At 43.4% G+C, this 23,397-nt stretch overlaps 3 protein-coding genes across 4 annotated transcripts in view; 1 reads left to right on the top strand and 2 right to left on the bottom strand.

Annotated features, from left to right (window-relative positions):
* The window catches only part of LOC122945543 (eukaryotic translation initiation factor 3 subunit C-like), a 22,157-nt gene extending 21,961 nt beyond the window's left edge, over positions 1-196 (bottom strand). The window contains exon 1 of the mRNA XM_044304607.1: positions 62-196. Coding sequence (XP_044160542.1) covers positions 62-196 — 135 coding nt within the window. The remainder of the gene's footprint in view (positions 1-61) is intronic.
* On the top strand, positions 7-15,248 carry LOC122944669. Its single transcript, XM_044303202.1, has 6 exons — positions 7-942; positions 1,062-1,193; positions 7,686-7,782; positions 7,986-13,618; positions 13,749-14,056; positions 15,098-15,248. Exons 1-6 carry the CDS (start codon positions 670-672, stop codon positions 15,168-15,170), a joined length of 6,516 nt encoding a protein of 2,171 aa, XP_044159137.1. The 5' UTR covers positions 7-669; the 3' UTR covers positions 15,171-15,248.
* Positions 6,324-21,734, bottom strand: LOC122944670 (interleukin-27 subunit alpha-like). 2 transcript variants are annotated; one of them, XM_044303205.1, is made up of 6 exons: positions 21,676-21,734; positions 20,755-20,933; positions 20,005-20,103; positions 19,741-19,917; positions 19,420-19,551; positions 6,324-6,421 (listed from the first exon to the last, which is right to left on the bottom strand). In XM_044303205.1, exons 1-6 carry the CDS (start codon positions 21,692-21,694, stop codon positions 6,407-6,409), a joined length of 621 nt encoding a protein of 206 aa, XP_044159140.1. In that variant the 5' UTR covers positions 21,695-21,734; the 3' UTR covers positions 6,324-6,406. The 2 variants fall into 2 exon arrangements, with proteins under 2 accessions (XP_044159140.1, XP_044159139.1); XM_044303204.1 differs by lacking the exon at positions 6,324-6,421 and having other exon boundaries at positions 19,093-19,551.
* Positions 21,735-23,397: the final 1,663 nt, after the last annotated feature.

A 23,397-nucleotide genomic window follows, 5' to 3' on the forward strand; every position in this document is an offset into this window, starting at 1 on the left:
TCCCCCTCTGCTGGAGAGTCATTCGGCTGTCGGGGCATGCTGGGAGCTGTAGTTCCCCTACCGCTGGAGAGTCCTTCGGCTGTGGGGGCATGCTGGGAGCTGTAGTTCCCCTAGCGCTGGAGATTCCTTCGGCTGTCAGGGCATGCTGAGAGCTGTAGTTTCCCCACTGCTGGAGAGTCATTTGGCTGTTGGGCATGCTGAGAGCTGTAGTTTCACCTCCACAGGCTTCATGACCACTGATGTATACAGCCCCTTGTGGCCGCCTCCTGCAGTGCATTGTGGGTCGACGTCCTCGCTTCTGATCTGCGGTCACTTTATAAAAATGACATAAAAGCCACATCCTGTAACAACAGCTGAAAACAGCGACTCATCGGAGCAGCATCTCACATGCAAGTCTAAGGTGTCCGCCCTTGTAAAAATTCCGCAATTGCGGAAGTGCGGGTCCGTATTTCTGGAGCCGGGCCGCACATCGTACGCCCCTATAGAAATGAATGGGTCCGCAATTCCGTTACGCAAAATGCGAAACGAAATTGCGGACGGGGCCTTAAAGGGATGCTCCTTTTTTCGCAGTAACACGGTGTCATTTAGAGAAGAAGCGCCATAAAATTCAGACACCTACGGTTTCCGCGGTCATACGTGTCAGGCTTTCCATACCGCGGTATATGTAGAATGGTGGTGGCGGAGAGCCATTGTGCAGACCGGCGATGTGGTGCCGGCAGTGAAGGGGTTACAGGGGCTGAAGAGGAAGTAAATATTGTACAAGGAGAAATGTGCTGCACATGTACACATCGCCTGCGGTTTTATGGCCACTTCCCGCAGCAGAGTCACGTCAAGCAGAAGCAGCCGAGCAGAGACGGCCCCGAGACCCTCCGGAGGGACAGGAGCATGGAGTTCCTGCAGAGACATCTCCCCCGCGTGTACCAGGCCGTGCAGAGTGCGCTGGTGAGGCTTATGGGGGGACGCAGTAAAGTGACGCACCTGTGTCCATCACACCTAGGAGTGGACGCTCGTCAGTCAGGAGCTGGGTGACCGCTGACCGATGCTTTGTGTTGCACTTGCAGGATTATATCACCAATGTGACGGCGCAGATTTTCGGAGCGCCGCCCAACGCGCCTCAGCCCAGAAATGCCCAGGCCAAGGCCCCTCTGAGGTCTGAGGACGCCGCCGCCCTAGGGGAGACGCGCCCGTCACAGGTAGGTGCCAGTGTGGCTCCAGATCTGCCTCCAGAAAAGTGTAAAGCAAAGGTCTGCAACCTGCAGCTCACCGGGGACTGGGAGACTACAACTCTCAGCATGCCCTGGACGCCAGAGTGGAGAGTTGCATACCAGAGTCCAAGATGGACACCGCCCTATCTCTATACTGTATATACTTAGAAAAGTGGTCGGCACCCTGCGGCTCTCCAGCTGTTGCAAAATAACAACTCCCATCATACTCAGGGCATGATGGGAGTTGTTATTTTGTAACAGCTGGAGGGCGCAGGCTGTGGCACGATAACTTAGAGGGATTCTACAGTCGTGGCCAAAAGTTTTGAGAATTACATAAATATTGGAAATTGGAAAAGTTGCTGCTTAAGTTTTTATAATAGCAGTTTGCATATACTCCAGAATGTTATGAAGAGCGATCAGATCAATTGCATAGTCCTTCTTTGCCATGAAAATTAACTTAATCCCAAAAAAACCTTTCCACTGCATTTCATTGCAGTCATTAAAGGACCTTCTGAGATCATTTCAGTAATCGTCTTGGTAACTCAGATGAGAATGTTGACGAGCACAAGGCTGGAGATCATTATGTCAGGCTGATTGGGGTAAAATTGCAGACTTGACCTGATAAAAGGAGGGTGATGCTTGAAATCATTGTTCTTCCATTGTTAACCATGGTGACCTGCAAAGAAACGCGTGCAGCCATCATTGCATTGCATAAAAATGGCTTCACAGGCAAGGATATTGTGGCTACTAAGATTGCACCTCAATCAACAATTTATAGGATCATCAAGAACTTCAAGGAAAGAGGTTAAATTCTTGTTAAGAAGACTTCAGGGCGTCCAAGAAAGTCCAGCAAGCGCCAGGATCGTCTCCTAAAGAGGATTCAGCTGCGGGATCGGAGTGCCACCAGTGCAGAGCTTGCTCAGGAATGGCAGCAGGCAGGTGTGAGCGCATCTGCACGCACAGTGAGGCCAAGACTTTTGGAAGATGGCCTGGTGTCAAGAAGGGCAGCAAAGAAGCCACTTCTCTCCAAAAAAAACATCAGGGAGTGATTGATCTTCTGCAGAAAATATGGTGACTGGACTGCTGAGGACTGGGGCAAAGTCATATTCTCCGATGAAGCCTCTTTCCGATTGTTTGGGGCATCAGGAAAAAGGCTTGTCCGGAGAAGAAAAGGTGAGCGCTACCATCAGTCCTGTGTCATGCCAACAGTAAAGCATCCTGAGACCATTCATGTGTGGGGTTGCTTCTCATCCAAGGGAGTGGGCTCACTCACAATTCTGCCCCAAAACACAGCCATGAATAAAGAATGGACCCAAAACACCCTCCAACAGCAACTTCTTCCAACAATCCAACAACAGTTTGGTGAAGAACAATGCATTTTCCAGGACGATGGAGCACCGTGCCATAAGGCAAAAGTGATAACTAAGTGGCTCGGGGACCAAAACGTTGACATTTTGGGTCCATGGCCTGGAAACTCCCCAGATCTTAATCCCATTGAGAACTTGTGGTCAATCCTCAAGAGGCGGGTGGACAAACAAAAACACACTAATTCTGACAAACTCCAAGAAGTGATGATGAAAGAATGGGTTGTATCAGTCAGGAATTGGCCCAGAAGGTGATTGAGAGCATGCGCAGTCGCAGTGCAGAGGTCCTGAAAAAGAAGGGCCAACACTGCAAATACTGACTCTTTGCATAAATGTCATGTAATTGTCGATAAAAGCCTCTGAAACGTATGAAGTGCGAGTAATTATATTTCACTACATCACAGAAACAACTGAAACTAAGATCTAAAAGCAGTTTAGCAGAAAACTTTGTGAAAACTAATATTTGTGTCATTCTCCAAACTTTTGGCCACGACTGTACATGCTGTTGTTTAAATTTACTGCAGTTTAGACAATGTCCACTAGAGGGCAACAACACCTGACATTGATTGGATGTGATGGACATCAGTGCGATACAGAAATAGGGTGGGCGCACTTCTCTGTTCTGTGGGGTCACATGTTGTATCACATGACCCCTCTTAGCCAGTCAGCAGCTCAGAAGTGGAGAAGGTTTACAATAGGTCAGACCAGGAAGCAGCACTGATAATGTAATGCAGCAGATGAGTGATATCAGTGTTATCTCTTTGCTGCTTTCATTTTTTTTTTTTTATTATTTAAATGTACCTTTTCTGCATGGAAATCATCAACAAGTTGCTGTTCATAGACCTGTTATTATATGTGTCTAGTCAGTAGTAATGTATGTACACAGTGACTGCACCAGCAGAATAGTGAGTGCAGCTCTGGAGTATAATACAGGATGTAACTCAGGATCAGTACAGGATAAGTAATGTATGTACACAGTGACTGCACCAGCAGAATAGTGAGTGCAGCTCTGGAGTATAATACAGGATGTAACTCAGGATCAGTACAGGATAAGTAATGTATGTACACAGTGACTGCACCAGCAGAATAGTGAGTGCAGCTCTGGAGTATAATACAGGATGTAACTCAGGATCAGTACAGGATAAGTAATGTATGTACACAGTGACTGCACCAGCAGAATAGCGAGTGCAGCTCTGGAGTATAATACAGGAGGTAACTCAGGATCAGTACAGGATAAGTAATGTATGTACACAGTGACTGCACCAGCAGAATAGTGAGTACAGCTCTGAAGTATAATGCAGGATGTAACTCAGGATCAGTACAGGATAAGTAATGTATGTACACAGTGACTGCACCAGCAGAATAGTGAGTACAGCTCTGAAGTATAATGCAGGATGTAACTCAGGATCAGTACAGGATAAGTAATGTATGTACACAGTGACTCCACCCGCAGAATAGTGAGTGCAGCTCTGGGGTATAATACAGGATGTAACTCAGGATCAGTACAGGATAAGTAATGTATGTACACAGTGTCTCCACCAGCAGAATAGTGAGTGCAGCTCTGGGGTATAATACAGGATGTAACTCAGGATCAGTACAGGATAAGTAATGTATGTACACAGTGACTGCACCAGCAGAATAGTGAGTGCAGCTCTGGAGTATAATACAGGATGTAACTCCGGATCAGTACAGGATAAGTAATGTATGTACACAGTGACTGCACCAGCAGAATAGTGAGTGCAGCTCTGCAGTATAATACAGGATGTAACTCAGGATCAGTACAGGATAAGTAATGTATGTACACAGTGACTGCACCAGCAGAATAGTGAGTACAGCTCTGGAGTATAATACAGGATGTAACTCAGGATCAGTACAGGATAAGTAATGTATGTAGAAAGTGTCTGGACCAGCAGAATAGTGAGTGCAGCTCTGGAGTATAATACAGGATGTAACTCAGGATCAGTACAGGATAAGTAATGTATGTACACAGTGACTGCACCAGCAGAATAGTGAGTGCAGCTCTGGAGTATAATACAGGATGTAACTCAGGATCAGTATAGGATAAGTAATGTATGTACACAGTGACTGCACCAGCAGAATAGTGAGTGCAGCTCTGGAGTATAATACAGGATGTAACTCAGGATCAGTACAGGATAGGTAATGTATGTACACAGTGACTGCACCAGCAGAATAGTGAGTGCAGCTCTGGAGTATAATGCAGGATGTAACTCAGGATCAGTACAGGATAAGTAATGTATGTACACAGTGACTGCACCAGCAGAATAGTGAGTGCAGCTCTGGAGTATAATGCAGGATGTAACTCAGGATCAGTACAGGATAAGTAATGTATGTACACAGTGACTGCACCAGCAGAATAGTGAGTGCAGCTCTGGAGTATAATACAGGATGTAACTCAGGATCAGTACAGGATAAGTAATGTATGTACACAGTGACTGCACCAGCAGAATAGTGAGTGCAGCTCTGGAGTATAATACAGGATGTAACTCAGGATCAGTACAGGATGAGTAATGTATGTACACAGTGACTGCACCAGCAGAATAGTGAGTGCAGCTCTGGAGTATAATGCAGGATGTAACTCAGGATCAGTACAGGATAAGTAATGTATGTACACAGTGACTGCACCAGCAGAATAATGAGTGCTGCTCTGGAGTATAATATAGGATGTAACTCAGGATCAGTACAGGATAAGTAATGTATGTACACAGTGACTGCACCAGCAGAATAGTGAGTGCAGCTCTGGAGTATAATACAGGATGTAACTCAGGATCAGTACAGGATAAGTAATGTATGTACATAGTGACTGCTCCAGCAGAATAGTGAATGCAGCTTTGGAGTATAATACAGGATGTAACTCAGGATCAGTACAGGATAAGTAATGTATGTACACAGTGACTGCACCAGCAGAATAGTGAGTGCAGCTCTGGAGTATAATACAGGATGTAACTCAGGATCAGTACAGGATAAGTAATGTATGTACACAGTGACTGCACCAGCAGAATAGAGAGTGCAGCTCTGGAGTATAATACAGGATGTAACTCAGGATCAGTACAGGATAAGTAATGTATGTACACAGTGACTGCACCAGCAGAATAGTGAGTGCAGCTCTGGGGTATAATACAGGATGTAACTCAGGATCAGTACAGGATAAGTAATGTATGTACACAGTGACTGCACCAGCAGAATAGTGAGTGCAGCTCTGGAGTATAATACAGGATGTAACTCAGGATCAGTACAGGATAAGTAATGTATGTACACAGTGACTGCACCAGCAGAATAGTGAGTGCAGCTCTGGAGTATAATACAGGATGTAGCTCAGGATCAGTACAGGATAAGTAATGTATGTACACAGTGACTGCACCAGCAGAATAGCGAGTGCAGCTCTGGAGTATAATACAGGATGGAACTCAGGATCAGCACAGGGTAAGTAATGTATGTACACAGTGACTGCACCAGCAGAATAGTGAGTGCAGCACTGGAGTATAATGCAGGATGTAACTCAGGATCAGTACAGGATAAGTAATGTATGTACACAGTGACTGCACCAGCAGAATAGTGAGTGCAGCTCTGGAGTATAATACAGGATGTAACTCAGGATCAGTACAGGATAAGTAATGTATGTACACAGTGACTGCACCAGCAGAATAGTGAGTGCAGCTCTGGAGTATAATACAGGATGTAACTCAGGATCAGTACAGGATAAGTAATGTATGTACACAGTGAGTTCTGCTGAGAAGCGGAAGCGTCTTTATTACATACACATGATTTATATTCTCTCTGGTGGGGAAGTGACCTCAGGGGTGGCCGTCCTCAGGAATGTCACTGTTTCTGCATCTGGGGAAAGAAGAGAGTTTTATAATGATGGAAATAAAGATGACGGAGCTCAGAGTTCGCCTTCAGAAGATTTTCCTCTTTCTTGATGCTGTTACCTACAGTAATGAGAGCAATAATAAGTAACTGCAGAGCATCACTGCTCTCCCTCCTGATACCTAGTGATATATTCTGCAGATTATTACATCACTGACCTCTCTAGAGTTCTGCAGAACATTGCTTTATCCCCACTACCTCCTGGCATATACATAGTGATATATTGTGCAGATCACTGCTCTTAGGCCTCTTTCACACGGGCGAGATTTCCGCGCGGGTGCAATGTGTGAGGTGAACGCATTGCACCCGCACTGAATCCTGACCCATTCATTTCTATGGGGCTGTGCACACGAGCGGTGATTTTCACACAATGCAGGCCCCATAGAAGTGAATGGGGCTGCGTGAAAATCGCAAGCAAGTGCGGATGCGGTGCGATTTTTACCCACGGTTGCTAGGAGACGATCGGGATGGGGACCCGATCTTTATTATTTTCCCTTATAACATGGTTATAAGGGAAAAAAATTGTATGCTTAATACAGAAAGCTTAGTAAAATAGGGATGGAGGGGTTAAAAAAATAAAAAATATAATTAAACTCACCTCATCCACTTGTTCGCGCAGCCGGCTTCTCTTCTTTCTTCTTCTTTGATGACCTGGGAGGAAAAGGACCTTTGGTGACGTCACTGCGCTCATCACATGGTCCATCACTATGTTGGACTATGTGACGGACCAAGTGATGAGCACAGTGACGTCACCAAAGGTCCTTTTCCTCCCAGGTCCTCAAAGAAGAAGAAAGAAGAGAAGCCGGGCTGCGTGAACAAGTGGATGAGGTGAGTTTAATTATATTTTTTTATTTTTTAACCCCTCCATCCTTAATTTACTTAGCATTCTGTATTAAGAATGCTATTATTTTCCCTTATCACCAAGGGGAAATAATAAAATTTACAGTACACAGATCCCAAACCCGAACCCGAACTTCCGGGTTCGGGTCTGGGTACCAAACATGCCGATTTTTCTCACGCGCGTGCAAAACGCTTTGCACTCGCGCGGAAAAATCACGCATTTTCCTGCGACGCACCCGCATCCTATCCGGCCCTCACACGTGAGGCCCGTGTGAAAGAGGCCTTAATTTCAGTGTTTCCTCTACTTCTACATCGCAAATAATGCATCTTCCTCTGATAGTCAGTCACTCTTGTACATTATGAATAAATCATGGGTTTCCTCTTTGGACAGGGTGCAGATCACATGACATTAGCGCCAGATCTATTGTTAGAGGATGCTGCTCTGGAGGCCACGGAGGAGAGTATGAAGATATACGGGATCCAGCAAGGTAAACCCTGTGGAGGAAAAAAAATATTAAAATATTCGCACGATTGTCCAAAATCAATATATGTGTCTATATGGGAATTTAATCAAAATGGCTTCCAATACCCCCTCAGGAGTTGCCCCCCATCTTTCCCAAAAGTCCTATAAACAAGTTGTCTAAGTATATGCATATAGATGACTCTCATATGTTCTAATTTCCAACCACAGGTGTTGAGATCCAAGCCCAGGAGACAAGGGTTAGACATCGGAAGGAAAATGTAGACAGAGAAGTTCTTGAACTTCATCATACAGTCAGCGATGGAAAATATATCTTCAGTCATCAACAAGTATCAATAGAGGAGCACAAAGATCAAGACCGCAACCAAGTCATCACAGATGATCTGAAATCAACAAAACCAGAAGAAATAGACAAAATTTCTTGTAGAGTTATAAGGAAAGTCCTTCACACTGAAAACCAGACAATCATTAATGAAGAGATACAGAAGGTAAGCCAAGAAGCAATGCTGCGTGAAGTACCTACAGAGATCAAGAATGAAGAGAAATCTTCCACTTTGAGGCATGACAATTTGTTGAAGGACCTAGAACCAAAGTTGTGTCAAGAAAATGAAGTTCCACCTACCAGAAGAAGTGATTTGAATTCTGAAATTGAAGAAAATTCCTGCAGTACAGGTGAGACAATTGTTTCTCCAAGCCTAGAGAAGACAGTAATTGTTCAAGAAGTCTCAGAAGGAGCTTCGATATGTCATGCAACAGTAACATCACAGGAAGTTGACCAGGAGCCAACAGACTGTGTTCCAGCCCCACCAGTCATAGTGGAATACGATGACTTGGATATACCAGATATCAAACAACAGCATAAGAAGTTGGTCACACCAATCAGTGCAGCAGACAGGTCTCCTTGTGATCAAGGAGAAGAATCCAGAAAAACATGGGAACATCTGCAGGAGACGGCTGTTCGTCTAGCCATGCACTGCAATTTACCTCAAGATGATGATCAGGAGTTTGAGACATTACAATCTGAAGAAATCACAAAAGCCTGTATTGTAAATGAAATGCATTCAAGTAGACCCGATGAGCAAGAGGATAATCAGGAACTACTAGAAGTGACAAAGGTGGTCAAAGAACTTAGCTCGGAAGAGACAGCACAATTGGAGGTTGGCGTTTTTTCCCTATCAGAAGAAAATGATGAACATCTAAAAGATCAAAAAGTTGTTAAGACGAGAAGAGTTCACTTCTCCCCTAGCACAGAAGAACGTGATCAGATGTTTAGTATTACATCAGAAGATACAGTTTGTATAAAGATTGATCTTATAGAAGAAGGAGCACTGGAACCATCCACTGAACACCCAGGTCACCCATCAAACTCATACCCAAGACCAGAACTAAATGATAAAGAAAATGATCTTGGATTCATATGCAGCACCAAAAATACTGAGCCATTAATGATAGATCCAACCACTCTGGAGGATCAGGTGAATCCACTGCACATGGGACACACTGTATGGTATGATGAGCTTGAAATGACTACAGATAAAGAGATGTTTGAATCCATAGGAGACATGTCCTACCACAGCGTGACTTTAGGTTTACAACCAGAGGAAACCATGACTGCAATCCCAGATAAGAAGTTGCCAAAGGAACTTTCCAAAGATGTTCCTTCTGTTGAAGAGATGCAAGACAGTGAACAGGGACAAACCGAGAACCCAATGGCCACTCTACATGATATCACAACACATTTAGGAGCAGACTGTGAAGTGGAGTATCATCATGGAGAAAATCCATGGAGTTTTAACAAAGTTGCTGGTTCTTTAGAGAAAAGTTCTGGGGTTGTATCAGAGCATTCAAGCCAAAAAGGATCATATTTTGCAGATCATGAAGTGACACCAATAAGTCTGGACGTTTTAAGTCAGTCAAGTGAAGCAATAAGGGTGGCTCTCTTGATAAGTGAGGATATAGAGTTACCAAAAGAACAGGCCCATGGAGAGGGTGTCAGTGAAAATACTGATAGTAAGGAGAAACAGCTTGGACTACAGCACCACCTATCAATGGAGGAAGCTGAAGACACAACCAAGGGTGAATTAACATCAATGACTGATGAATTAAGTATACAAAGCAGAGTTAGCAGACTACTAGATGAACACCATAGACCAAGTGAGAGCAAAGCTCTAGTCTATATACCAGGTGACGGATACAGTCAGATATCTGTCCAAGAGTGTGACACATCCAAAAGTGAGCAATTACAAGGCGACCTCATCAGTACTGAATCAGTGAGATGTCTCTCAACAGACCCAGCAAATATTGACAAAGTCCATACTGCAGAACATCTAGCAAAAGCAGAAGACAATGAAGAATCTGTAGGCAGAAACATTCCAATGAGGAATGGGACTCAAAAAGAAGACTTGGCTGGGAAGGAATCTGAAGATGTAGACGTTGCAAAAGAAGTGAAGCATATAAGCAAGCAAATAGAAGAGCATGTGAGTGTTAAGGAGGAACATCTGCTAGAAGAAATTAAGGATTACACATGGTATAGACAAGATAGTTATCAAAACGATGGCCTTGTTACATACAGTGATAGCAATGAGGATCCAGGTTCTCAAAAAGATCAGACTCCTACAGATAATACAGAAGAATTGTCTGAGCAGTTACTCTACAAGGATTATGAAAGTGAAGTAATGTCTAAAGATGGAGAGGCAAGACAAACCAATTCGCAAGTGAGTGGCACAGATGAAGACTCAACTAAAGTCAATTATCTGTATATTCTATCTGAAGCCGAACCTACAAACACGGGTCTCTCTGCTTATCCAAAAGATGCCATTGAATCAGAAGATGCGTTAGAAGGTTTCTGTACACATCCAGAGACAGGATTTGACCTTTTATCAGAAATCCACTCTGTGATCAATAAAAGTCCATTAGAGCAGGACTTTTCTGAAGTGATGGAGAGATCAGAGATTACTTATAGTGCAAGCTCAGGTAGAAACATAGAAATGGAATCTACAGAATCTTTAGAGTCAGGCTTCCAGACTGATAAAGCTATTGAAGATTTAGATTTCCAGTGTATGCACATACCAGGTCACCCAATTGACACAATCTCAGAAGACCTGACAAAAGAAAATCAAACTTCTGTTACACCAGGTGAAGCATTGGGAGATCAGTCTCTAGATAGTGTCAAGAATCTGGAGATTTCATTGAACATTCTTGCCGTAGACCAGGTTGAAACAATCTTGGATCAAAAGTTCACAGTGGACAGCATCTGTAAACCACAAGATGGTAGTGATCTCTTGTCTGACTTTAATTCTGTGATGTCAGTGGATCTTCCAGCAAAAGTGTTGGAAATTGTGTCTACTATGAATGTAGGTAACTCAGATAAAGGTATGGAAGATGATGTTCATTTTAATGAAGAAACCAATGCAGGGATCTTAAAGAAAATTACTGTAGAAGAATGCAGTTCTCGCCTCCATCTTTCAGAAGGACTTGAATCACTAATAGAACCTACTCAGAGGTTTCAGGAAGAACATTATTCTTCTGTTGGAATTGCTGTCAATGAGGCAGAGACAGAAGTTTTTGACATTGGTTTGGTCATCAGCAGTACCTCAGTAGAGACCTCAGAAGATGGTTTTGCAGGAGAAGATAACTCTTCTGTTACTCTACATGAGATATCAAGTGTACATTTAGGAGATCAACCTGTAGATCCTATCAAGGAGCTGAAGATTCCATTAAGCACTGGATCTCCTGCTGAAGACAACATTGAAGTACTTGTTGGATCCATCTTGGGTTCATATTCTGAGGCACTAGAAGGAGGTGCTGATATCTTACCTAGTGTTGACCCCTCAGCAGAAGACACTGTTTCTACTATGAATGTAGAGGAAATAGATGAGGGTCATTCCAATGATGAAGCGATTGTAGGTATCTTGTCAGAGACAGTCTGTGTAGAAGACCCTGAGGAATATTACCCCAAGGTGTGTCTTTCAGAAGAACTTGAATCCAACACAGAGCATGAGTATACATTTGAAGAACATCGTTATTCTTCCAATGTTGTCATTGAGACTGAGGTAGAAGCTGGTTACATCAATAATGACTTCAAAATGACTGAAACTGATCCTTCACTAGAAACTCACAATAATCTTATTCAAGACTATATACTGGAGAAGCTCTCACAAAGTAAAACAGAAAGTCAATCGTCCAAAACTCTAGATCATGCATCTACAAGGCAATTTGAAGATCTTAAAGTTAACAAGTCTGTTGTTCCTTTGGAAAATGTAACCCTTGTTGAAGATATTGATTTAGTTTTAAGATTCACCTCAGCAGTTCAAGATAAGGGTGATCTCTTATCAGACATTAATTCTGTCAAGGTAAATAGTCACCCAACAGAAGTCATTAGGACTGTCTCGACTTGTGAAGAAAACATATTGGACCTAAGTAAAGCAAGAGAGATACATCATGAATCCGCTGTTCAAGCTGATATCCTTTCAGATACTGTCCCAGATGAACAGGAGAAGATCCATAATAATGTCTCTGAAGAAATTGTATCCAGTCTTCAGCCCAGCCAAAAACTTGAGGAAAATCAACACAATTCTTCATCTCAAGTCTCAAGTGAAGAATCATGCATTGGTTTTGACATTATCAGTACTTCAGAAGGAAATGGCAAAGTTCTACTTGAAGATCAAGAGGACAAAGAAATGGATCCTTCAGCAGAAACTCACTGTAGTCTTATCACAGACCACACAGTGGAGATGATATCGGAAAGTAAAGAAGAAGAAAGTCAACCATCAGAAAAGCTAGATGATGCATCTAGAAGAGAATTTGGAGAGCTTAAAGTCAATGAGCCTGTGATTCCTTTGGAGATGGAATATCATGTTGAAGATATTGATGTCATTTTTGGATCCACCTCAAAACTTTCTCAGGGTGAGGATGATCTATCTGCTAAGATGACAGATCACAGAACAGAAGTCATTAGCCTTGTCACTACTACTGTTGAAGAAGACATATCAGATACAATTAAAGTATGTGAAGTAATAGATGAATCAGCTGTTCGAGTAGATATCCTTCCAGATACTGCTATTTCAGATGATCAGGAGAAGATCACTTATAATGTCTTAGCTATTTCTTCTTCAGAAGAACTTGGATCCAGTCTTGAACCTAGCCAAAAACTGGGGGAATATGAACACAGTCCTTCATTTCCAGTTTCCAGAGAAGAATCTCTCACTGGTTCAGACATTGTCAATAGTGTAGAAGAAAATGTACCTGTTCTACTAGAAGATCAAAAACACAAAGACATGGATCTTTTATATGAAATCCATTCTGGAATTACTTTAGATTACTTAGTAGGATTCACAACAAGTACGTCTACTGTCAAGGTTATTGCATCGGATGAAGCTGCTGAGTCAGAAAAGGAAGGTTCTGAGGAAACCACTCAAGAATTAGCTTGTTCAAAACTTAGTGAGGAACCAGAGAAGAAGCTTAATGAACAAGATTACTCAACAGTTTCGACCACTGGCACCCATCCTACAGAAGACATCACTGGTTCTGAGAACAATAAATCCTTAGAAACAACTGATTATTTTGGGTCATCAGGCTTGGAAATCCAGCTACTTCCAAGTATGGATCATACTAAGCAAACAGGAATGGAAGGGGAAGGTAAGGAAAATATTTATAATGAAGAAGCCTTGTGTTTGGGTCAAAAAAAGCCTGTAATCACAATCCACACCGAAGAACCTCTACAATTAACAGAGCCACCAACCCATATAGAAAAAAGCGAAGACCAAGAGAGATCTGTAGTGGATCAGAAAGGATCATTGATGGAACCAAGTGTAGAAGAAGAAGACGACATTGACAACAATCTGGTAAGTGTCTGGCTATTCATCTGCTATGGCTACATAATGTTCACAGCATGCTGTAAAGTGAGGATGTTAGACAGATTTCCAATATGGAGTTTGGAAATAATGTAACTGTCATATATTGTTTTGTCTGTAGCTCCCTCATAACACATTGGACATCAGTGCCCAGAAGAGTCGTGTCCAGTTACGTAGAAAAACCTCTATTCGCCGTAAACAGGGGCAGCGCCAAGTTACACCTGACAGTGAACTCGTTGAACCACCACAGCCAGTCAGCAGGCCTCGGCCGATGGGAGTAGCCATATTTCCAGGAGACTTGCCGGTATTTCCAGTGGCTTCTGCCATGACATCTGTTGCATCACATCCTCCAGAAGAACCCAAGGAAGCGAAGCCTGCAGAGGAGGAGTTCCTTATAAAACCCAAGAAGGGGATACCAAAGCATGCTGGGTAAGGATTATGAGCAATTTTCATTATAGATTCTTGGAAAGATCTATTCCAGGGGCATCACAAAGGGAACTAAAGTCCTGCTCAGCCTGAGCTTTCTGGTTTGTGGATATAATGCCAGTGTTTGTGGGCTATGACCATGACGGGCAGAACAGCAGGGCAAGCTTAATACAGCAATGGTTCCAGTATAAGACGTCATGATATCTGAGGCCAGGTCTCATGGGTGGTACGTACTCCATCCATTATCAGTATATGTAGTTATAGGGGTTTTCCGAGATTTTAATACTGATGATCTATCCTCGGGATCGGTCAGCAGTATCTGATTGGTGGGGGTCAGACACCTAGGACCCCTGGCGATCAGTGGTTTGAGTAGGCACAGGGGCTCCTGTGAGCGTTGTGGCCTTCTCTCTGCTTTTCTTAGGCCATTGACGACACATCAATGCTTTTCTTAGGCCATTGACGAGCAGCTCAACCTCATAGAAGTGAATGGGGCTGAGCGCAATACCAAAATGCGCTCACAGGAGCACCGATGCCTTCTCAAAACAGCTGATCAGCGGGGGTCCCAGGTGTCGGACCCCCATGATCAGATACTGGTGACCTATCCTCAGAAAACCCTTGTAATGCAAAGGAACCATAAAAAGGAAGCAATGACTTTGTGGTCTTCTCCATTATCGTTCTGATTTTTAAATCCCCCATCTCTTGTCGGGGGTCTGCACGTCTCTGCCCACAATGGAGCAGAAGACAATTTCACATTCTTTACTGGATGGTGACAAACAGTGAAAACTGTAACTTCTGTAAAGACATTGAGGGCTGTGAAATTCCCTACACGAACTTCCAGCAATCACTACTAATCGGGGAAACCCTAGTGGGATCTGACTACGGCATAAACTCCACCATCCCCCCAGCCAGGCGACCCAATAACGTATAGACCATGTGACGTTCCCCAATGAAAATATGATAGGAGTTATTGTTAATAACACTGGAAATGTAGTCCTCTTGTCTATTAGTAATGCTCTCTGTTACTATCCCTCTCTGTATGAACAGGTTTGGGATCCCACATCCTCAGATGATGCAGGAGTTACAGGCGCGCCTGAAGAAGAAGAAGCCAAATAAGTGACCAGAGGGGGGGATCCTGGTTAATGCACATAATGTATTGTAAATACAAAAAATTAATAAAGATTGTCTATAAAATGTACGATGAGACCAGACGACATCCATCACTGCCTGGCATATGGCCATCACATCAGACAGGAAACCCCACTGAGTTCACTATAGGGAGGGTGGGGGGTTATTTGAAGGATTTGGTCAAGGAGGGTTTATAGACATACACCATGCTCAGTGACCCCATAACGTTGTCAGTCATGGTCAGTGCAGTGCGTGCCTCCCTTCAGACTGGTCCACCAGAGTACCAGAGCATTCTCTGGTAGGCCAAGGATCTGATACCATAGTGGGCCTCACAGACCCAGGAGAAAAGAACATTTGGAGCTTCCTTTGCAGACAATAAATTGCCACAAGAGACTTTTTCTTCGAATCAAAGCCTGTTGGATTTTATTGATGATATGGAGGTTGGGCCCCAAGAATAATTTTCTCTGGTGGGCCCAAGGAACCCCAATCTAATCCTGTGTGCCCCATAACAAAGCCAAATACACAGACACTATACAGTGCTAACTATAGACCCCCCCATTACAGTCAGTGCCGCCTTCATATAGTGCCAACAACAGAGCTCTCATACCGTGCCAATGACATAGCCCTCACGGAGAACTAGCTATAGAGCCACCTTAAGAGTGCCACCTACATACAGTGCGAACCAGAGAGCCACCCATATTGTACCCACCACACAGACCTCACAAAGCCTCCATAACAGTGTTAGTCAGTCCCAGGAACGGGAACCCCTATACAGTACCAAGCACAGAGCCTCCATAACTGTGCCAGCCCAGAAAGAATACATACAGTGCCCTCATAGAGAACTAGCTACAGAGCCCACATAACAGTGTCCATATAGTGCCCTTGAAGCTCCATATAGTGACGGTCACACAGACCCCATACAGTCCTAACTACAGAGCCCCATAACAGTGCCAGTCCCAGATACCCCATATCGTGCTAACTACAGAGACCCCATACAGTGCCAGCCCTGGAGATCCCATACTACAACTACAATGCTACCATATAATCTCATCACGAAGACCCAAGATAGTGCCAATTCCAGAGCCCCATTCTGTCCCAACCTCCTAGACCCCATGAAGTGCCAACCACAGACCCCCCATAACAGTGCCAGACAGAGTCCTAATAAAACGAGTGCTGAAGCCCCTGTTGTCAGCCATAGATCCCCCATACAGATAGAAACTGTATAATGTGATACTGAAATCTCCAGCCTTACAGAAATCATCTGTGTGCAGAATCCAGACCAGTCCCATGGAATCCACCCCGTGCTACCCACTGACTATATAGTGTATACGGAACATATGTATATGCTTATCAACAGTGTGATATAACAGAATACGTAAACACAATGGGGGATGGGCAGCTGTTTGCAGGTTGTTTTGTTTAGTATAATCCTTGTCGGGGGGGGGGGGGGGGGGGCTTACAACTTTTGTTTTCGGTCAGACCCAGGATTTCCCCCTATTATTATGACTCAATAACAAATGGCTTTCTGAGCACCCCTAGCAGGGATCTTCCGAGTTCTCATTGCCTCCTTCCTTTTAAGGAAAAGGAATATGGACCATGTTTTGGAGATGTAAGGGTATAAGGGTTAGATGTCCCTGTAATTGAGGGACTTTCACAACCATCCATGACATTTTGGGTCTTTTACCCGTTAAAAAAAAACTTCAAAAATTCCCAAATTCAGATTTTTTTTATTTAAATGATAAATAAAAACAAGATGCAAATATAAAAAATAGTAACAATGTTCACAAAATGTAACAAGAACATAAATTAACATAAACTATTCTCACACATTTCTGAATAGTAATACTGAATCTCAAGGCATGGGATGAAGACCTGAGTTGTAGAACAAGACCTCAACTGGTTTCTCCAACGTGTAGTCAGCAAATTTCCTAACAGAAAAACACTTCCACAAAATTAGGCTGTGACTTACTGTAACAGAATTGTGCAATCAGGTGGCTTTAAATTACCACCGACTTGGAATCCTTTTTAAAACCGGGTGGATGAAACATGAGTAGAAGACAACTCCAAGAGGCTGGGTCCCCTTAAAGACTCGTGTAATAGTGGTGGGATTGGTGATCCACATCATGTCTGGAAGTTTCGGAGGAGGTTTACAAAGGTTTCGCCAACTAGGACACGTAGATAAGGAGGGTTGCAGACTATGAAATGATTTCGAAAAGTCTATCAGTCCATGACTTGGAGTAACAATCCAGGACTAGAACATATTGGTGAATACTCTTTGAAATTTGTTAAAGTTGTGATTGTAGGACATGATGAGGATGAATTGGACAACCAGGACATTATCAAGAAGGTTGTTGTAAACTAGGAGATGTTTTGAAAGATGAATCTAGGACATGTTGAGGAAATGGACGTGGTGGGGAGCGCAGTTGTTTTCAAAATTAAAGGACATGCCAAAGAGCAAACAACATAACTGATGTCTGATGAAGGATCTTAGAGACTGGGACATGTTAGAGACTCTACGAGCCTTAATCAGGCTACTAGTACTACTAGTATGGTCTAGACTAGAAAACTTTGGAGTAGGGTGTAAGAGTCTAGACTACGTTGGTAAAGGTTTCATCTCCAAAGGAGAATTTGAAAAGAGATTTCTATAAGACCAGTCGATATTGAGACAACATGTGGGAAGAGGTGACCAGTTAGAACTTGGCAAAGTAAAGTGAATGTGTAAGGAATGGTGGAAGAGTGTGGTAGTCCAGGAAGCACGGGGAAAGGGTTTAACAGTCTACGGCAGTAGCCTAATGTGATTCATTATGGAAATGAGGGCGGCAGACTGGGATGAGTTAAGGTCCCATTCCACAAGAAGATTATTGGGAACAAATGTTTGTATGAACATTCGTTCCCGAGAATTGGCCCATGTAAAGGCTCCTCCGATCACCCAAGGAATGAGCATCAAAATCATTGTTTCTAGGCAGCAGATTGTGCTGTGTGAATAGCATCTGTTTCCCAGAAACAATGAATCTGTATGAGGACGACATTGCAGGAGCGATTGTCCCCACACAGCCAAGGTGATTGCTGCATGTACATGCAGCTCTCACCACCTATGACAAGCAGGCATGGGTCCTTCCCAATAAGTGCCTGCTCAGTTGGTGTGTGTGTGAAATGATGGATGTCCTGCAGCATGGTTAGGAGGACACGTTGGTGGAGCCTGGTAGGTGACAGTATAGCAGCACACAGCAAGGACACAAATAAGCTTTCTCATACAAGCATATTAGCTGCCAAATAAAATTATATAAATATAAAAGTAAAAAAATATATATATCCTATAAAAGTAACAAAAGCTTCACAGTTCTGTCCAGGATTTCTAGTGATGTGAGCATAAATTATCAGGTATCACGTACAAGTAACACATCCAGTAAATGCCCTGAACACAGTGTTACTGTTCGTTACTCATCACAGAAGACTCAGTGACTGTCAGCATGTCAGTGCAATATCCAGAACGTAATAAATAATAATAAATAATCACATATAATAAAACCATAAATATTATCACAGCAGATAACGGAAGAGGCAAGAGGACAGGGGAGATCATCAACTGGGAAACTGGCAAACTAGGTCTCTGTCACTAAACAATAGTCCTTTGGGTGCAGGACAATGACATAATGACACTTGGGGAATGGGACAAGGACACACTGACACTTGGGGCATGGGACAAGGACCCACTGACACTTGGGGAATGGGACAAGGACACACTGACACTTGGGGAATGGGACAAGGACACACTGACACTTGGGGAATGGGACAAGGACACACTGACACTTGGGGAATGGGACAAGGACACACTGACACTTGGGGCATGGGACAAGGACACACTGACACTTGGGGCATGGGACAAGGACACACTGACACTTGGGGCATGGGACAAGGACACACTGACACTTGGGGCAAGGACACAGACACTTGGGACAAGGACACACTGAGACTTGGGGCATGAGACGAGGACATGAGGTATAGAGCAATGGTACACTTGGGTTTATCGGAGTTTTTCACGCTTTTTCCCAGCTAAGTTCCCCTCTCGTCTTCTGCAGCTTACAGTACGAGAGTGTAATAGTGTATAAGTCAGCAGTATTATTTATGGGGAGGATGTACCCACATAATATGAGCACCACCCCTCCACACACACACACAGACACTTAAAATTGTCCTCATTTTCAACCATGAAAACGTTGAAGTATGGTGTACTCCCTCACCGCCCGAAGTAGAGTTTGTTCCATGGTTCGAAGAACTTGGTACATCTTCAGATGGGTGGACCAGTTTCTGGCCCCACCCCATGGGTGCTCTTGGGATGAAACTTTTGTGTGATTGAGTCCAAGTAACGACATCTAAAAAGAAAGAAGAATTAATAAACATTTCCTCAGCTCTACTACAGAGTGATATGCTAGACCCCCTCCACATTAATTCACTTATTTCTTCTCCACCCTTGAATGGAGGTCATCAATAATCATAAGATGGCCCTCTTCATTTTACCTGGCCCTGTGTAGTCATTTCTATAATTGTGATTAGTCACTTACCTGTCTGTGGATGTGATGTAGCAGATCTCGAAGGTCTAGACGTACATGAGTGACGCTACTCTTGAGAGGTGATGGCGAGCCCTCCTTAGTCTCCTCCTTCTCCCATTTCTCTAGCTCACCCAAATATACAGGGTAAACCTGAAGAGTGTCACTGAGGAATCGGAGCCGCTCACTTGGCTGAAGAAAGTAAAATTTGTTAGGAGGTCTAGAGAAAAAAGTAAGGGTCATAAAGTAAGGAATGGTTGGAGAACATCAGAAACTTACCTGTAGCTTCAGCCAAGTAGTGATGTTAATAGCTACTGAGGTCAGGTTTAGGAAAGATCCTGTGAAATCCAAGTGTGACCCAGGCAATTTCCACATACGCTAAAGAGAAACAGCATTGCTATTAGGACATTTGTCAGAAGATCTCAAGTGGTAGCAAAGCAAGAAGACATTAAACAGGCAAAAACAGTAGAACATCAATGCTCAAGCTTGGAGACAGAATGGAAGATAAAAATTTTATCATAGAAAATAAAATTTTAGGCAAGGAGCCTGGTAAAAACATTGTGGTGTAAACTCCAATTCTTTAGGAAGGTAAGATTTGAGACAAGAAGGCTTTAAGTAAAGACAGCTGATATAAAGAACTTTGAAGATAATGGCTTAGTTAGATAGGATGAACATAGTCAAGTCAAAAATTGCCAGAAAATCTTAGGTCTTAGGTTACAAGGTCTATGGGTCTACGATTAGAGCATGACCCTGGATTACCCGTGACATCTACTGAAATCCACAGACGCCCACTGGTTTTGAAAGGAACTATGAAGTGTAGAGACATTACATCAAGACCCATGTGGACAACTTTACTCAAGGGGAAAAAAGACAAGGGTTTGCACAAACAGGATAATCCCTTGCACTTGTGATTTATAGTATAGATTAAAGAGAAACCATTGCGGAATATGGGGAAGTTGTAATACAAGTCACATAATACAATATACAGAATGATAATACAGAAAGCTACAGCTGATATTGGTCACTTACATAGTCATGGGTCAACAGTCTGCTCTCTTGTAAGAGTTTCCTGGACAATGTTAACGTCTTTCTGAAGTCATGGCCAAGGCTGACACTTTTCGTTGTTGTAGTGGTGTTACTTATAGGACGTCCTTCCACCGGCCACCTCAAGACAATGCCAGAAAATATTATGGGCAGCCAGAAATGACCTGCAAAGATAAAAGAAGGTTTCTGTGATAAGACACAACAATTTTCCTGTCTATACAACAAAGCTTTGTGACCTCTTCTCCTCCTCGTCACCTTCTCCTATTTACCTTATAATGAGTTTTTTCCCGGTGTGCTAGAAGGCACATTGGTCTTTGCAGCTTTTCTCCTTCCCTTCTCTTAGCTATCTCTTAAACACCACCACCCCCTTCTTTCTATTCTGAATACTCTTTGCACTCCCTTCCCCTTCTCTAAATTTTCTCATCTCCTTCCACAATCGTCTATAGGGCAGTTTTTAGAAGCTGCCAATTTCCTTCCCTTTGAGCAAGAAACAGTTAGTTTGTGACCATCGAGAGAAGTAGGTCGGTCTGTCTACTTATCTACGTCCTCATATATATGCTAAACAAATATTAAACTTTATGAGCCAAGGTCAAGGATTTTTATATTCTCTTTCAAGGATTGAATTTACAAAAACTGCCTCCTACCCCTAACCTGATTCGAGTGGTTTGCTGTACTTGTAGAGAAGAAAGTTACCATTCATCACAATCTCTTTTGGTGGGGATCAGGTCAGATAATAATGGAGTGTGGTGGAATGACCGGCATTCTCCATGACTGGACATTTTCGGTTGGATGTTGCCTATACTTCTACCTATTCTTCTAAGACCAGATATTCTTACGTAGAGGAACCAGTGATATTTAAGTAGTTCTATAGCTGTGTCTTCTGCACTCAATATTTGAACTTCGTACCTGCAATCATTGTGTTCATCTTGAGTGTAGATTGTGCCCCAGGATCTACTCCTTGTGTGTCTGTGCTCAGAAATCTCCATCTCTGGGATTTTATACCCTGCAGACTTTCATTTTAGAGCTACTAGAACTTATCTTCTCTCAGATGAAGGACAAGGGGATTCCCTTCTTCTTCATTTCTCACACGTGAGTTTCCTTAACAAAAAATTAGATCATCTTGTAATAAAAGTGCTCACAATTTGGGAAGTTTGAAAAGACACCACACTTGACACTATTATTATTTAGTCATGATCCCAGGACCCATCACTCTGTGGTCTTTCTACACCAGGAGACCATTAACCTCAGCACCATGGGATGGAGATCTGTAGAAATGGTCCAAGATAGCTTTTACGTTCTGTCATGAAAGAGAGCAGCATATGTTTGGAGTCAGGGGTGGACACACCAAAAAAGACCCCCTGTGTAAACGGTATGTGGACTCTTTCAAGCAGCATACTGGCAGCTTACATCTTCTCATATTAAGACCATGTTCACATCACGTATATCAGGCCTCTGCTTAATGTGGAATGGTTTCCTGTGACAGTTGCCATATAATTGTCACGTGGGGACTAATGATATCCTGAGCTACCCCAATTACTGTCCCTACCTACTTGCATGATGCGTCCTAGATGTCGGCCCACAACTGGTCGACAGTCCCTCCGTGACTTAAGTGTCGGGGCCTATATGGGAAGGATGAGGTGGAGACAAAAATACACTAGTGACAGATCGGCCAAAACGGACTAGTATCAAATCAGAAACAGACAAGCCGGGTCAGACCAGGAGAGGCAAAAATGCACTGAATCAGGAGACACAAATCAGTAACCAAATCGCGTCTAAGTCAATACCAAGAGAAACAAGATAGGGCACAATTACAGAAAAATAACCAGAAACAATACCAAGCCAGAAGTCGATATCAGGAAGTCATGTGAGGGTCCAAATCATCAAGCAAAGGGTCAGCGTCAGAATCCAAAGCAGAAGTCCATAATCCAATAGTCTAGAGCTGATTAGTAAGGCTAGCGTAGCGATCTGAAGATAAAACAATCACAGGCAACTACGCTACTGGACGCTGGCTGCGTCCCCTGACCCCTTGACATCACTACGCCAAAGCTCTCCAGCTTGCAGAGGCTGGCCTTGTTGCCGGTGGAGGGGCAATTATATACATAACAAAAAAGTGTGAAACAACTGAAAATATGTCATATTCTAGGTTCTTCGAAGTTGCCACCTTTTGCTTTGATTACTGCTTTGCACACTCTTGGCATTCTCTTGATGAGCTTCAAGAGGTAGTCACCTGAAATGGTCTTCCAACAGTCTTGAAGGAGTTCCCAGAGATGCTTAGCACTTGTTGGCCCTTTTGCCTTCACTCTGCGGTCCAGCTCACCCCAAACCATCTCGATTGGGTTGAGGTCCGGTGACTGTGGAGGCCAGGTCATCTGGTGCAGCACCCCATCACTCTCCTTCATGTTCAAATAGCCCTTACACAGCCTGGAGGTGTGTTTGGGGTCATTGTCCTGTTGAAAAATAAATGATGGTCCAACTAAACGCAAACCGGATGGAATAGCATGCCGCTGCAAGATGCTGTGGTAGCCATGCTGGTTCAGTATGCCTTCAATTTTGAATGAATCCCCAACAGTGTCACCAGCAAAGCCCCCCCCCCGCCATCACACCTCCTCCTCCATGCTTCACGGTGGG

This window comes from Bufo gargarizans, chromosome 8, assembly GCF_014858855.1.
Source record: "Bufo gargarizans isolate SCDJY-AF-19 chromosome 8, ASM1485885v1, whole genome shotgun sequence".
Lineage (NCBI taxonomy): Eukaryota > Metazoa > Chordata > Amphibia > Anura > Bufonidae > Bufo > Bufo gargarizans.

What these genes read in the sequence shown, in the direction of transcription:
- LOC122944670 (XM_044303204.1), bottom strand. An exon ending in GACTGTTGACCCATGACTAT is followed by an intron (nt 20,104 to 20,754) that starts GTAAGTGACCAA and finishes GTTTCTCTTTAG; the next exon opens with CGTATGTGGAAATTGCCTGG. An exon ending in CTACTTGGCTGAAGCTACAG is followed by an intron (nt 19,918 to 20,004) that starts GTAAGTTTCTGA and finishes TACTTTCTTCAG; the next exon opens with CCAAGTGAGCGGCTCCGATT.
- LOC122944669 (XM_044303202.1), top strand. Translation starts at nt 670, where the DNA reads ATGGTGGTGGCGGAGAGCCATTGTGCAGACCGGCGATGTGGTGCCGGC. An exon ending in GGGAGACGCGCCCGTCACAG is followed by an intron (nt 1,194 to 7,685) that starts GTAGGTGCCAGT and finishes CTCTTTGGACAG; the next exon opens with GGTGCAGATCACATGACATT. An exon ending in GATATACGGGATCCAGCAAG is followed by an intron (nt 7,783 to 7,985) that starts GTAAACCCTGTG and finishes TTCCAACCACAG; the next exon opens with GTGTTGAGATCCAAGCCCAG.